This window comes from Lonchura striata, chromosome 5 (genome assembly GCF_050655825.1).
Source record: "Lonchura striata isolate lonStrDom1 chromosome 5, ASM5065582v1, whole genome shotgun sequence".
Lineage (NCBI taxonomy): Eukaryota > Metazoa > Chordata > Aves > Passeriformes > Estrildidae > Lonchura > Lonchura striata.
Window position 1 is genome coordinate 35,527,668 of NC_140707.1, and position 15,498 is coordinate 35,543,165.

The window sequence follows — 15,498 nt, forward strand, 5'->3', positions numbered from 1 at the left end:
AAAAGCACTGCAGGGCTCACATACTTGCCAGCACACTTGATCCAGCGGGGCTCGGTCACTCAGTTGGTTTCCAAGCACTTGAAAACTGTCCCCACTTTGTACTGGAGAGCCCTAGGGGCCTTAATGGAGGTGGGAATATGCCTAAGGAATGTCTCTCTGCGGCAGTGGGAGTTCCCATAGTGCTTTCATTTGTGCATCGGCAGATTTTCAGATGCTTGGGTTTCTTTCAAATTAAACTGGATCTTGAATTTCCTGACTTTCAGATGGTTATTTTTGGATAGCTCTGCAGTCTCTCTGAGGATTTTAAAGGCACTCTTGCATATTTCCAACTCTGAAGTAGCCTGTTTTGCCTGGGAGTCCCTGTCTGAACAATTTTGTTTGTTGCTCCTGATGCAGACACTGATCTGAGTTAGAACAGTGCAGTGCCCACTCTTCTGTTGTTCTCTGCCCCAGTGCTACCTTATATGCACAGCTCTGCCTTTAGGTGTCTTTCCGCCCTGTGTAATAACGATCTATAGCTGAGTAATACAGTTGACCAGGGAATTCCATCTTCTTACCTGTAGGTACATTTAGAAACTGGTTCACCTCTTTGGGTTCAGCTTTGATCACAGGCGCTGGAGTCATTTCTATAGGAATCTGTGGAAGAGAGACAGAAAGAGCTCTTGGCCACTGCCACCTCCCCTGCCCAGAAGGCTCCCACCCGTTCTGTCCATAGCCACTGATCCCCTACTGTTTGACCTGCACCATCTCACAGCTCTACCCCAAAGGAGTCTCCCACCACAGAGGAAATCAAGGTTCAAACATAAGCCCCTGAAGTCTCAGCTGCTGGGCACACAGAGTGCAAACACATTTACAGAGGAAGGGGCACTGGCAGATGGATGTGCTACTAAGCAGTGCACTGAGCTGAGTATCTCCAAAAGGGAGAAGACTTTTATTCTTGGCAATTCTTCATCTGATAGACCCAGACAGTGTAATTTAAACCAGCCTCTGCATTACCATGGGAAATCCCTCTTTGATCTGCCTTCATTATAAATGGGAGTATAGAGGTTGTACAGAAACAGAAAAACCATGCTGTCCTGTTCATGTGATTTTCACCAGGGCCACTGGGCAACTGTTTCCAATCGGAGGGGACTGAGAGCTGAATAAAGAGTAAATTTACTCCCATTTGCGTTATGCTGCCCCTCAGCCTCCTGGCTTGCCAGCTCCCAGCCCACCATAGGGTGGAGTTTTTACACTAAACAGACACATTGCAAACTCCTCCAGACTGTAAACACAGCTGAGAGAGTACCATGGTATGGCTGCTGAGCATACACAGCAGAGATTGGAGGGCTCAGCAAGTTCAAGCTGTGTAAATAATAGAGGAAGTTTGTGCAGAGTTTTGGCTGGAAGAACCCATTTGTTCTGGATGGTTGTTTAAATGGGAAGATGTTCAACATGAGTGAAAAAAGGAAGTGAACCCCAGAGATGCTCTACTGTTATCTACTGAGCTGCTACAGGATAGGCAAGGTCTGTTTGAGACTGGTCAGACCTTCTCATCCAACACAGCTGGACTCAAGGCCAGCTGAACTAAGCCCTCAACTTACACATACCAGTGGCATAAGTGAATCTCCTTCAGACAAACAGACTTCTTAAGAACATAGATATGACCAAAAGAGTTGGCCCCTTGTTAACACAGAAATAATAAATCCTGCTGCTTCATAGGAAAAAGCAAGCAGGACCTGGAGTGCGACCAACATTTCCAGTGAGCAGTTACAAACAGTGAGAGGCCATGTGACAAGTCCAAAGCCATGAAAAAGACAGTGGCAGAGCAGGGGTTGATATGGATGAATAGTGAGGTCACTGGCATCAGATTAATTGACACTGTTCTCCAAAAAATGAAAATAAGCCACGAGTGGCTACAGAAATACTGGCATATTGGAGGGGACAGATCTCCAGTAGGTGCAAGCTTAAAGCTTTCTTTTGGCTTTTGCGCCAAGGAAACATGCTGATATTTAACCAAGGTTGTAAAGCCATCTGTGTTGCCATTTTAAGAGGAGAATGACAAATAATACAGTATCTGGGCTTTGTAACACCTTCTCCTGTCTGTTCAGTAGCTAAATCACCTTGCAGGACCCTGCAGTCACATGTCTGCATCTGCATCACCAGGGGTGTTGCTGTGTGAGAGCCCAGATTCCCTACATATCTTAAATGAGCTCACCTCCTCAGGGAGTGGCAGTCTCTGCAGAGGGTTGAGGTTCAGCACTGGTATGGAGCTGGCAGGTAGCTGGGACTCAGGCAGGTCTAGAGGCAGGTTCTGTTCCTGTTTCACCATGATGGAGCAAAGTTTGGGCCCCAGTGACCACACTCCATTCTCCAGCTCTGAAACATGCACAACATGAAAGTCAAACTCCAGCAAGAAGAGGGCAAGGATAAATGAAGCTGTGCAGAGAGCTTCCTCTGGCTGAGGAGGTTGCCTGTCCAAGTTTGGCGCTGTCACCACACAAACATGTGCAGGCCCACAATACAGAGTACAAAAGCGAATGAACCCCCAGTGTGTGCTCCCCAGGGTGTGGGGAGCAGACAGAAGAGAGCTAAAGGAATTGTGTCTCTGCTGGGCTCTGGCTGTACAGCCTAAGCTCTGGAGGACTGCCGCAGGGTTTCTTCCCCCAGTAATGTCTAGGTCTCATCCTCTGGAGCTTATTTATATTTAAGTCTCAGTGAGAGGAGGATGCCGGGCTGTTGTTCCTTAGGCAGCATGGCCAGCATCACAGAGCTGCCAGGTGATTTACCAAGAATAGCACCATCTCTGTGCTGGAGAGCTGGTGAGAGAGCAAGCATGATGACAGTGAAAGACTGACATTGCTGCTTTGGCTGCCTGATGATGTTGTGCCAACTACCAGGGTTTTGTTGCACAACACAAGAGAAGGAAAGTCCATTTCTGTGGAAGGAAGCCCTGCATCACCTGCTTGTGAGGCTGCTTCCACAGCTGCTCCCCTCAGTCTCACCTCTGAGGCTCTCTTCTCTACCCTGGGCTGCTCAGGGGAATGCTGTCCACAGCTGTACCCTGCTGCCATTGCTGGCATTGCTGGCATTGCTGTCAGGGACAAGAAGAACCAGTGAGGGAAAGGGAGTGTCTGAAGAGAACTGAATGGAGCCATGGGGGCATGCTCCCCTTGCCTCCTGCCTGCTCTGTCCCATGCACGAGTGTGGTGTGAGCCTGGCTTGACTCCAGCAGTAGAGATGCCAGATAAACTGCAGATCAGATGGGAAAAGGACTGTTAAGCAGAAGAACTGCCTGGGCTCTGCTCTAAAGTTTCCGTCTTTGCTCTTCAAATACTTCAGCCTACCAAAAGGCTACTCCTAGCCAGCCTGCAGCCTTGCATCCTCCTTCCTAATCCTCATCCATTCCCTTTCCCTTTTTATCTGACAAGAAAAATACATTTGGCTTGACATAGAACAGACTATTGCTAAGTGTGTCACCAGAGAGAGCTCCAGTTGCCTCCACAAGGCCACAGTCTGACTCATTCTCTAACCTCTCTGCACTGCTCTCTGCATGCAGCACTCTCAGTCAGGCCCAGGGGTGCTGTCTAGCTGTCTGCTGCCCAGAGCAGTTCTGCAGTGTAGGCCTCAGTCCAGAAGATGTCCTGGCAAGAGGAGAGAGGGAGAAAGGTCTTTCTCTGCACCAGAAAAGGCTGCACAAAGAAGAGTACAAACAAGAAGCTGCTCACATGGGAGCTGCCATCTAATCTAACTTAAAGGTATGTCTAACTTAAAGGTACATCAACACTGTCTTTGCCCTACTCAGCCTCTCTTTTCAGGAGAGGCCAGGGCAGAATCCTGCCTCTGGCCTTTGCTTGGAAAGAGTGGTGTTAAAGCTCAGACAAGAATTACATATGATAACACAATGTTGGCCTTGCCAATGGAATATGTTGTTTTCCTATCTTTGGTCTAGCACCTCTTATTTCTGCCTAGACAAGCGCCTCTCTAGCAGATGTTCACTCCTTCCAGCTGCACCTGTGACTGGACATCATCAAGCACAGCCACAGCTCCTGTGGCTGCTGCATGTGTGCCTCAGCTGCATGTGCAGCTCTCAGTGCTGCTGGATTGCTTTCTAGAGCTTCCCACAATGCAGCAGGGCTAACGTCATCAAGCAGCATCTCAGGCAGGGGTGCACGGTACAGCTGAGACAACACAGAACCTGCTGAGCAGACACAGAGTGGACTTTATTTCCTCTGTCCTGCTAAGGACACTGAACCCACAGCTAGTAGTGAAGTCGTAGTTACCCTCGTATGCAGAAAAACCCCTTATGGTAGAAGGAGGCAAAGTGTCACACAGCCACAAGTGTTTATATCCAAAAAATTTGGACTGACTTCTGCCTTTCACAGAAATGAGGGAGAGATCTTTCAGTCTATCCCACTGTTCTAGGCAAATTCAACTAAACCTATGTCAGTCCTGACAGATGATTCACTTGAATCTACCCCTTTGAAAAATTCTGAGGAGTTCACAGCTTTCCTCATTTAAACTCTTATGTGGTTTTGCTATGCCCACCATGAGAACATTTTGCCTGCTGACTACTCTGAAGTTCCTTACTGTCATTTGAAGCCTTTTCCTCCCTCATCCTTTCTGTTGCAAAGATCTGCATTTCTCTTTTTCTCAGATGTGTGGGGTATCCTCTTTCTGTGAGGGCTGCTGCTGGAGCAACTTATCAGACAAGGGAGAGCAGACCACCAAGGGCTCTCCCGGATCAGACTTGACTCAGTGAGAGAGGAGCCCCCAGTGCTGTCAGTCCAGACAGGCCAAGGAGCAGACACCCAAATAAGTATGTGCCGTCCTCCCATTTCCTGTCTACATTCTGACCCTGCTCTCTTTCCCACCCTCAGAGATTCTTCTGGGGAGTGACTGGGTTATAGAATCAGAGACAAATAAGCCATCAGAGGTTCAATGAGGGACTAAGGAGTAGGCATCTTTTGTAGACGCGTCTAGGTTCTGCTGCCTGAGAGGATGTTTCACAGGTAACACTGTAACACTGCAGATTTCACTGTATGTTGGTGGATGAGGCATGCCATGACACTCATCCTCTGCTCTAGATACTCTGTAGATGCTCTGTACATACTGGGAGGAAATATGGCTGAGTGGTATCTGTAGCTGCCCGGAGCTGAGGAAATGAGGCAAAGAGCAGTGAGAAAGCAGGAACTGTACAGGAGGGCAGGCACTAACCTGAGGCTGGTCCAGTGCCCACTGTGCTGCACAACCCTGGCTCTCCCTGCTCCTGGCATCAAATCACACCCTGCAAAACTTAGGGCTGGTACTGAGACATGAAAGAGCCAGTCCGTATGCACAAGCCATCTGGAAAGCAGACTCCACTGATAAGCAAGGTCACAAGGCACCCAGTGGCTTGCCCTAGCTGACTTGTGTTAGTGGGAACCATGTGAGAAGGGGCAGGATTTGGAAGAGTTTTCAAGATCTGCAGAGAAGCTGGGAGAAAGATGATAAAAAGCAATCCTCAGCCAGCTCCAAGCCTAGACAGAGCAGGGGCATTCCTGAGGAGCTCTGCAGACTGAGAAGAGCTTGCTTAATGTTAAAGAAAAACCATTTCTGGGTAATTAATTGGAACTGAATGTCTAAAAGGACGAAGACTGGATGGAGCTGTGCCAAAAGGACTGCACAGTGTTGCAAATACTGGACCTGACTCAGGGTTTCACTAGAATATGACTCACATGCAATTATGAGCCAAAAAAGCCCTGGAAATATGAACTGAATTATCTAGCTGCAGGACTAGGTGCATGGATACTCCTATACCTGCCATCATACTGCTAGGCCTTACTCCCTTATAAAACTGATTTGCACGCTCAGAGAGCAAGTGCCAGGCCCATCTCAAACTTTCCTGGGTTCTGCACTGTACACCCTGTGCTGGCCTCTACCCAAGGATCAGTGTCACACTCCATTCAAGAGTCATGGTCTTGTCTTTGAGACATAACAGCTGAAGGAAGGGCATGTGCAGACACAGTGGAGAGAAGGAGAAGTGGTGCTAAGTGTCTCAGAGAGGAGTCCTTGAGATAACTTCATGCAGGCGGTCTTCATTTCACTGGTTTTTACGAATGCATTCTTTTAGCTTCTCTCATTCTCAAGTCTTATCTCCTCCTATTCATTTTCAGGGGCAAAACAAAGTTTTGTTTATTTGTTCACCCTAGTTTGGGGTTTTTTTTGTTAGTTGCCCCCTCCAAGACTGTACTGGGATTAAAACTAAGGAAAAAGAAATGCAAATTGAAAGCTTTTTTAGTATTAAGTTAGAGTTGCTTGGCCTGCCATAAGACTCTCTCCCAGCATCTCTCTGAGATGCCCCTAAGGAATGTGGCAGATGGTTGTGCCTTTTCAAGGACCAAAGAGGAAGCAGAGGCCAGCCTTCTCTCCTTCTGCCTTGGTGTTTGTACCAGAAAGCTGGGATCATTCCTAGTCATGAGAGGAAGCCTCTGTCCCAGGTCTCACTGTTGCTCAAAGGAATATCTGTCTTCTGTGTATACTGAGCCTGTGCCACTGCTTTTTCAGGCAGCCTGGTGTCCATCAGCTGTTGGGACACCCACACAATCCCACAAATTACAGGACTCTCTGCAAGGACAGCTCTAAAAATACCCAACCATCATAAATTATGCTGAAATGAATTGTTTTAAAAATAAGTTTTGAAATGACTGTTCCTCACTGTCTCCTGCTAAAAGATCTGCTGGTAAAGAAGTCACTTAGCTTTCTACATGTACCAGCACTGGTTGCAGCCAGAGACTCATGCTTCCTATGTGCAAGCCAAAACCCTGCTGCCTGATGCCAAAACAGAGCTGGATCTAGGGCATCCACACCCAAGTTTGCAGGGTCCTAAAAAGACATTGCCTATTGCTTGACAGAAGCTGGCAGCACACTAAGCCACAGCCAATTATGATCCTCGTAAATAAAAGTAAGCCCAGCAAAGGAGTAATGTGACTATCACTGCACAAATGGAAGGGAAAAATGTGGACTGTATTTGACAACAGCAAACCAAATTCTTCCCCGGATTAGCCATGTGCAAGTCCAAGGAATAGCCAGTTTGTCCTTATATATGAAAGCCAGCCAGAGCCTCTGCTAACAGATGCGCCCAAAGCTGGGCAGTGTGCATATTTCATGCTCACCGTTAGCATTATCTTCAGTCTTGACAGGCACAAGGGGGCTCTGGGGAGCAGAGTCTCCACTGAGGGAATAGCTGTGCTCTGCCTGGATGCCTGGAGTGGGTGGATCCAGGTCCATGTCCAGCAGAGGGTTCTTCTCAGCCAGTACTGGGTCATCGAAGAAACTGCTGAAGAGGTCATTGGAGAAATCCTCCATGTTGTCAGAGAAGTGATCCAGGTTCTCTGAGAAGTGCTGAAGAAAGACAAAAGGAGAAAGAGCATTAGTGTCAACCCCAAAAGGGATCTGAGAGCCTTCCTCTGCACTGAGAGTCAAACCTCAGCATCAGACCTTTTTGCATGGTAAAAACCAGTTCCTATTCCTCACCTGCGTAAGTCTGACAAAAACACCTCAAATTAAGATAGAAAGGGATGTGGTGCTCCACATCACTGCATGTATATCTATGCCACAAACACACATGAAACTTTTCTACATTATCTTATTTCCCCCTCCCTTTGTGAGTATCTATCCATGTCTTCCAAACATCATTTCACTGTGACAACAAAACAAGGAAAGAGATTCCTGTGATGATAAAATGTAAGTGTGGCATAAAGTCATGGTCTTCAGCACTGTCCTTAGTGACAGACTGTTACACTTTTTCATGTTCTCTGCCAGCAGCAGTAGGCACATTGATGCCCCAGAGAACATCAACCCAGCTGCTGATTTCTATCAGAGAAAAAAGATCAGTTGGATCAACATAACAGGAAGGCCCCCTGTTGTATTTAATTTCCTCTGGGATTTAACAGCCCCTCTGTGGACCATATGAGGCTGTACTTCAGCCAGATAATGCCTGTGAAATTCAGCTCCCCGGTGAAGTTTAAACACTACAGATGGGCTGTTAACAACAAACAATCATTCCACTAATCATTCCAGTAACAGTCAGTAAATCTGGCCAGTGCTGCTGCAGAGCTGAGCTCCTGATGCTACAGGGAACCTTCTTCCTTTGAGGCATATCCTCCTATTCAGAAGTCAAATCACTAACTTTTCCATTTGCTACAACAAAGCATTGGTCAGGCAGGGAGAAAAATGATGGCTGCCAAACACCAGCTGAAAAATTATCCCATTTCTTGGCAGATTGAGGCTTTTGGCTCAGGGAGAGGAAAGAAAAGACAGATAGATTCAAGTGACTATATTACACAGACAGAACTGTATAACTTAAATGAACTAGAGAGAGCTCAGCAGAGTCAGACCCCCACCCCTGCCTGGAATAGCATCTTGGTGGGCAGAAAGGCATTGAAAGCAGTATACTGAAATACCAAGAGCAACAGGGTATGAATGAGAGTGGGAGAGACCATGTAGGTCCTAGAGTCGAGACATGAATGCCAACGAATTCCAGGGTGAGAGCCCAGCTCAGGAGAGAGCCTGCCTTCTAGAAAAGCATGGAGTGTGTGCAGTTCTTTCTTTCCCCAGTGCTAGGACTGAGGCAGGAGTTGGCCAGAGGACCCCGGATGCTGGAGCCTGCAGGTTCCTGCTCCTACTGGAAGGTATATTTGTTTTACCTGAGCACAGTAGCACTCTGTCAACATTGCACTGGCTGTCAGAGCTTTGGGGTGAGGCTGGGGAGTGAAGTAGTCTCTAGATGAACAGACCCACACTTCCCACCAAGTTGAGGAGGGAGATGGTAAGTGGCAGCAATCTCCAACATGTCAGTGCCTTTCACCCTCCAACATCGTTCTTCATCTGCTCCATTTAAAACCTTAGATGCTTACAGAGCATGCTGGAAGTGGGGGTGGAGTCCCTGACACCTGCATTCTGCCTGACACAAGATTTCTCTCCATTCACTTTCTTCCCACTTGTCCTCCAACTGCCTGGAGTGACAGCCCAGCACATGACCATCCAAGGCTTCCCTGGAGACACTGCATGTGCAAGTAGGGTGGAGAAGGCACACTCATGCTAAATCCTAGTGTTGAGGCCCTCCCTGTGATGTCTGGGCTAAAGTTTTCTCTATTTGTTCCCATAGCAGAAGCACAGTTGGCGGGGTAGTTTGGTAAAATCCACCCAGCCATTTCCAAGTTGCCTAGGAGCATTTTTGCACTTGAATCAAGTAACAGAAAACACCTACCATCTGTGGGGAGTGTAACTTCAGAGGGAGCTGAGTCAGCAGATGGAACTGGGTTAGATAGTTATCTAAAAAGCACTGGAAACCCAGGTTTTGTCCTTCTAGCACAGAAGGATAAAGAGTTTGGAGTCCTGAGCATTAACCCCAGAGAGTGCCTGCTCATGTAACAGCTGTTCTTTGTCTTATGTTCTCTAAACAACACAAGCAAACACAGGATGTGAACACGATAGCCTTATGGTAAGGGCAAGAACCACAGAAAAGTGCAGGGATTCAGAGTGTCAGCTGCTAATGCACCACGACACAGCAGAGCTGGGCTCAAATCATATTCATGTTGTGAGCATAAAAACTAGAACCACTGTGTAGCCGTGGAAGGGAAGCAGACGTGGATGGATAGGTGTGGGGAGAGCTGTCTGTGATACTGCCACGTGCTTCCAATTTCTTTCACAACTGTGCATTAACAAAGGCAGAGGTGGGATTGAAGAGTCAAGGAAATGCATTTGTGCAGTAGTTACACAGATTGTCTTTTAGCGGCATCCCACCCACATTTAGAACAATGATCCCTTGGTCAGTCAACAATCTCTCTATTGTTAGACAAACCTACCTAGAGGGAAGAGGTGGAGATGTGTCTCTGGCTTTATTCTGTAACTAAAAAAAAATCACCCTAGCAGCTGCTGAGGGGTGAGAGATGAGTAATGAGTGCAAGGATGTTGTGGCATCTACCCCTTACCCTCCTGAATACTGGCAAAGCCTTCTCACCAAAGCAGCCTGTTTCAGCTCTCACCACTCACACATATACCAGTCCAACATCTCCAAACACAGACGATGGAGAGAAGGGAGCTAGCCCATGAGATTTGCCATAGCTATAGTTATTATTAAAAAGGGCACCAAGGATCCAACATCCTCAAGGAGGGAGAGCACCTAGAGCTGACACAAAACAGGAGATTGTTGTTTTACTCAAAGAAGGTGGCAAGAGGCAGAGGAAAGCAGCAGAAGGAAGAGTAAAGCAAACAAAAATAATAACATGCGTTTGTAGATGGCTATACCCGTAATGGAAACTATGGGACCAGCAGGAAGCTGTCAACACATCCCAAGGAAACTACTGGGGCTTTTGAGTTCACTGTTCTCTCCTGAAGTCAAAAGGTATTGTTAATTTAGACTTCTAATTTGTATAAGACAGATCTGCATGCAACCACATGGTAAGAAGAAAGAGTGTCCTCTTGTCAAGATCCAACTGTGATGGACACAGTGAGGAGCAACCCACAGTCTATTTTGGCTAGATGCCATCAAAACCACTACTAATTAGTTTAGATTGAGCCTGTTAACCCAGAATACGCAAATTTTGTCCCATCCAGCCTAATTTTGTGAGTTGCACTTATCTGGCAAAACTCAGAGAAAACTTCAGCCGTACTCCTCCTTCGCATGTGTGAGAGAGGGTTCAGAGAACTAGGATATGGGACTCAGGAATCACAGCAGCACATGGCAGGATCAGTGCTCCAAGTTTCTGAGCAATGAAGAGAAGCAGGTTTATCATCTGACCAAATGGATAGTAGCTTTATCCTTGCTGGAATGGAAGGTGCTGGGTGGTCACTAGCCCTCTGCTCCCACCCAGGCTGGGGCCAGCACAGCTAAAAGTGTTCATGTGCTGCCACGAAATGACATGACTAGGCTGGGCTTTGGGGAGACTTTTGCCAACACAATGGCAACAAAGGTCTCAGCAGACCAGGGAAAGTCCAAGAAAGAGTCCATGGAACTTGAGTGTGAATGAAGGTGGGATAGACAGAGATTCACAAGCACAGCAACCTCCTCCTCTCACAGCTTCTTCAAGATCAAAACTCCTTGAGAATGCCTTCCAACCAGGCTGACATCAGCCAGCTCCTGCTCCTCAGAGGATTGGCCAAGAGTTTCTAATTGTGACAATGAAGGGCTCAGCAACTGTGTTGAGATTCTCCTTTAAGATATATCAAGTAGCTTTCACACAGATGGCTCTGGCTTTAGCAAGGGGGACCAGTCAACTGGGAAACTTGACCCTTACCATCCTGGCCTAGAGGGAGTGGGTGTGCAGTGTACTGAGGGAAACAGTTTCCAGATGGGTTACAAAGCTCACAGCACAGTCTCATTTTGCATTATTCGCTCCTGTTATCTTCCCCTCCCTTTCACACTCTCCTTCCTTCTTCTTCTGACTAAGCTCCAAAGCCAAGAAATAGCACGAGATGTGTTTCCAAAGCTGTATTACCAGTGAGCGGTCAGGGAGGGGGCAGCCAAGGGACAGAAACGCAATGGCGAGGATGTGCTGGATTTCCTGATCCAAGCCTGATTTCTGGCTGCCTGTCCCCCTCAAACTCTAGGAGGACAGGGAGGCAGCGCCCAAAGAGGATGAGCCAGTGTGTACAGGTATGGGGAGGCAACAACCATTGCATCTCTAGGCCCTACAGAGAGCCTTAACCTGGTGCCACAGTAGAATCTGCTCAGGCTGAGGCCACCTCAGCCATGGGGAGAGAGTGAGAATCTGTCAGCTCCTGGCTTCTGCTCCCTCCCACTCCTGGTGATCGACATAGGCACTGACTCTTCCAAACATATTTCTACCACATGTTTTCATCCTGACCTCATGCTTAGGGTTGTCTAAATAGCACACTGTATGTGCGTGCGTGCACTTCTCATTCAAACACCCTTTCCTGTTGTACAACAGTTATCTTGGGAGCTAATGCAAGGCATCCAGATATCCAAATGCAAGCTCTACATATACCCCCACCTAGAGCTGGTGTTAGAACTCTGGAGGCCCCAAGGAGAGACCGAGGCACAAAACCTTCTCCCCTGCCCAGTTGCACATGGGATGCCTTAAGGTAGCACTCTTGTAGCCCAATGGCACCATGCATGGCTGAGGAGGTGATGACTTGCTCCCCCTGGATCCACTTCTCTGGACTCATCCTGGCTGCATCTGTCCCTCCTTTTCTTTTCATGCTTCCATTCTTCGACTGTGACTTTCCTCTTTCCACCTCCAGCTGAGTTGTTTGGACACAGTCTTCCTTCAGGACCAGCCTGGTTCTCACAGCCTCTCTCATCCCACCACAACGGTCTCGCTCCAAAGAGAAAGCAGCAAGGGGCTAAATCCAGCTGGGCGGCAGCCCAGGCCCAGGAGACGAAAGGCTTTTGCAGGTTGGAGGTTCTGCTCATGCTGGCAAGCAGTGAAGATGGGGAGGGGATTCTTCTGAGTTTTCTCTTTTCTTTTTGAAAAATTTTTCCTCTTTGCTTGCCAAGATAAATCTCCTGTCCCAGCTGTGACATCTGCATTTCCCTTCTCTGCTTTCACTAAGGAATGAAGCCCCCTGCACTCCAGCTGCACAGCCGAGGTTTTCTTTACATTCCAGGAAAGAAGAGCCCATACACTCCAGACAGTCCTTCTGCTCTCTTTAAAAGGCAGAGAATTTTAGACCTTATGAAAGTGAAGTTCTCAACAGTGTTAATATGATTTGGGCAGGATAGACAGATGCTATGCACACTTCTCCACACAACCAGTCAGTGCATGTGCACCCCAAGGGGCACAAGTAATAATCCAGCAACTCTTTGGCTGCCACCCCTCTGCTGCTCCTCTATCCTGAACCCATATTGCTCTTGTACCTCACACATCACAGGTCCCTGCTGCTGCATGCCTGGTCCACCTAGGCTCCTGGTGTGCCTGAACAGCTTGCACTGACCTGCTACCTCCTTGGTGTTGCTACTTCTCTATGTGGCATGGCCAAAGCACCAAGGGCCAAACTCCCTGTGAATGCCACTGTCATTCTCCTCCAGCAGCAGGGCAGCATCCTGAGCAGCAGCACCCCGTCTTTCCCAGGCACTGCATCAATGCCCAGGTCACCTGTGACTACTTTCAGCATCACAACCTTGGCATGTATGGTGGGCCAAGCACTCCAGACACCCCAGGGTGGCAGGGTTTGACCAAACCTGGAACTAGATCTGGAACTAGACCCAGAATTTGCTGCTGTGTCTAGAATTGTAGAATCACAGAGCCACTTAGGTGGGAAAAGACCTCTGAGATCATTGAGTCGAAGCTATGACTGAACACCATGTGAACTGGAACATGGCACCAAATGCCACAGCCAGTCTTTCCTTAAACACCTGCAGGGACGGTGACTCCACTACTTCTTTGGGCAGTCCATTCCAATGTCTAATCACCCTTTTTCTGAATAAATTCTTGCTAATGTTCAACATAAACCTGCAGTTTAAGACTACATCCTCTCATCCCGTCTCTAGTTGCCTGGGAGAAGAGGCACCTGGTTACAACCTCCTTTCAGGTACTTGCAGAGAGTGATAAGCGCTCCCCAGAGCCTGCTCTTCTCCCTGCAAGGCTCAGGCACAACTCGCTGCGGAAACCTCTTTCCACCGCGCATCCGTGCCAAGGGCCTGGATTTACAATTTCCAGCGCTAGGCGCCACAGGACCTCGGAGGGCCCGCCGGCGGCTCAAGGCACAGCCGGGGGAGGGCGGCGGCGGGCGCGGCGCCCAGCCCGGGCGCAGCAGCCGCGGCGGGGCGGGCGCGGCCGCGGAGCGCAGCCCCTGAGGGCGGCCGCGCGCGGGCCCGGCGGCGGCTTAACGGCCGCGCGGCGCGCTTCCAGCGGCCCGCAGCCGCGGCCGCCCATTGGCCGGCGCCGCCGGGAGGCGGCCAATGGGAGGCGGCTGCCAGCGGCGCGGCGCGCGGGAGGAGTGCAGGGTTAGGACGGAGCGGCGCGCGCCGGCCCCGCTGCGCCCGGGCCCGGCATGGCGAGCGCCCGGCCGCGGCCCGCCGCTCCTCCGGCACACGCGGCTGCCTGGCAGCCAGGAAGGCTTCGTGGTTTCACCCCCTCCTGCCCCATAGCCCCGGCAGGTGGGACGAAGCTGACGGAGCGGGTGATGTTGTTAAAAAGCATGTGCGCAACGCAGACCGCGTGGAAGTTTCGTGGCCGTGATTGCAGCCGTGTAATATCCCGCTCAGAGTTCGCAAGCCTGCGCTTCACTGGGGAGAATATTGGGAGGCGCCAGGCGCAGGGGAAGAGGGCGACTTAAGTCTAACTTAAATGCTTCTGCCCCTGAAAGAATGAAAAGAAGGGAGTAAAAGGTATGTGGAAAGTTGAAATCTGCTAGCATGTGACTGGGTTTCCCAGTGGTCCCAGCGGAGGATTCTGAGTGCTGCTAAAGTCATGGACACTGGAATCTGCACACCTGGCACCAGTGTGTTCAGCACAAATGGGATTAGCAGCTGGCACGCAGCACCACGGGCAGTGGTGATGTGGGAGACATTGGAAATGCCCTGCAAGGGGAACGACTGTGGAACAGCACAGAACCCAGCTGAGGTGATTCACAAGACAAGTGGCATTGCAGCGTGGCCACAGCCGTGTGGCCACTGGCGTGCTCTCCCATCACCTTTGGGTGCCAGGTTCAGAGCCGAGATGCATGTCCTAGGGAGGAGACGGGAAATAGCAGCCTCTCCTTTGGGCAGGCTCTGCTGGCCTGGGGTGGAAAGCAGCTACAGTACATGGTTTTCTATGGCATATGACTAGCTGAACCTGCAGAGATGGAGCACCTCTCCTCCCAGCAGTGGCACCCTGGAGGATAAAAAGGAATGCCTCTGCTTTTCAGCATGCTTTTGCTGTGTGTATGCTACATATGCAATGAATGTCCCAAATTTCCTTTGGCTTACAACAGCCTTGCAGCTGACTCTGATAAAAAAAAAAAAAAAATTACAGCAGGACTTAAACCATATGCAGAACTGGACACAACTCTCTCAGGATGAAACATTTGGATCAGCTGCTCTCATTTGGCAGAAGATTTGGGGCAAATTTCTAGGAGTGTGTCAAAAGTAAATAAAAAGCTTGTCTGCTAGGCTTTTTCTGAGCTTGGAGAACTGAAGACAAAACTTGCTTGCTACAAAACAAAGCCACCCTTATTTCTAAGTCATTGTAGTGGCAGCTGGGTTGTGTTCAAACAGAGATGCGTAGGCGCTGTTCTCCATGGGAATGCAGGTATCCCTGGGCAAGATGGCAGGGGTCTCTTCCTTTTCCTCACTCCTTCCCAAGCCAAGGTCAGTCTCCAGGCAGAAACTTCACAGGAGCAGTAGTCCTTAGAGAGAGAAGCTGTATTGTCATTTCTGTCCCCAGATCTCTGCAGTCTTGGCTGAATTGGTGCTTTGCCTCTTTGTGTGAACATGGCAGCCTCAGCTGTGTTTGCATCAGGCTCCCAGTGACACTCTAACTCCACACCACGATGGGACTTTCAGCTGCTGTAGCATCTGGGGGTGGGACC

At 49.1% G+C, this 15,498-nt stretch overlaps 1 protein-coding gene across 6 annotated transcripts in view; it reads right to left on the reverse strand.

Moving 5' to 3' along the window:
- The window catches only part of CREB3L1 (cAMP responsive element binding protein 3 like 1), a 44,900-nt gene that overhangs the window by 13,885 nt on the left and 15,517 nt on the right, over positions 1–15,498 (reverse strand). For all 6 annotated transcript variants that reach the window (XM_085581804.1, XM_085581803.1, XM_085581802.1 and 3 more), the window contains exons 2-4: positions 7,134–7,362; positions 2,198–2,358; positions 558–636 (exon numbers count right to left, since the gene is read on the reverse strand). In XM_085581804.1, the coding sequence (XP_085437930.1) occupies positions 558–636; positions 2,198–2,358; positions 7,134–7,362 (469 nt within the window). The remainder of the gene's footprint in view (positions 1–557; positions 637–2,197; positions 2,359–7,133; positions 7,363–15,498) is intronic.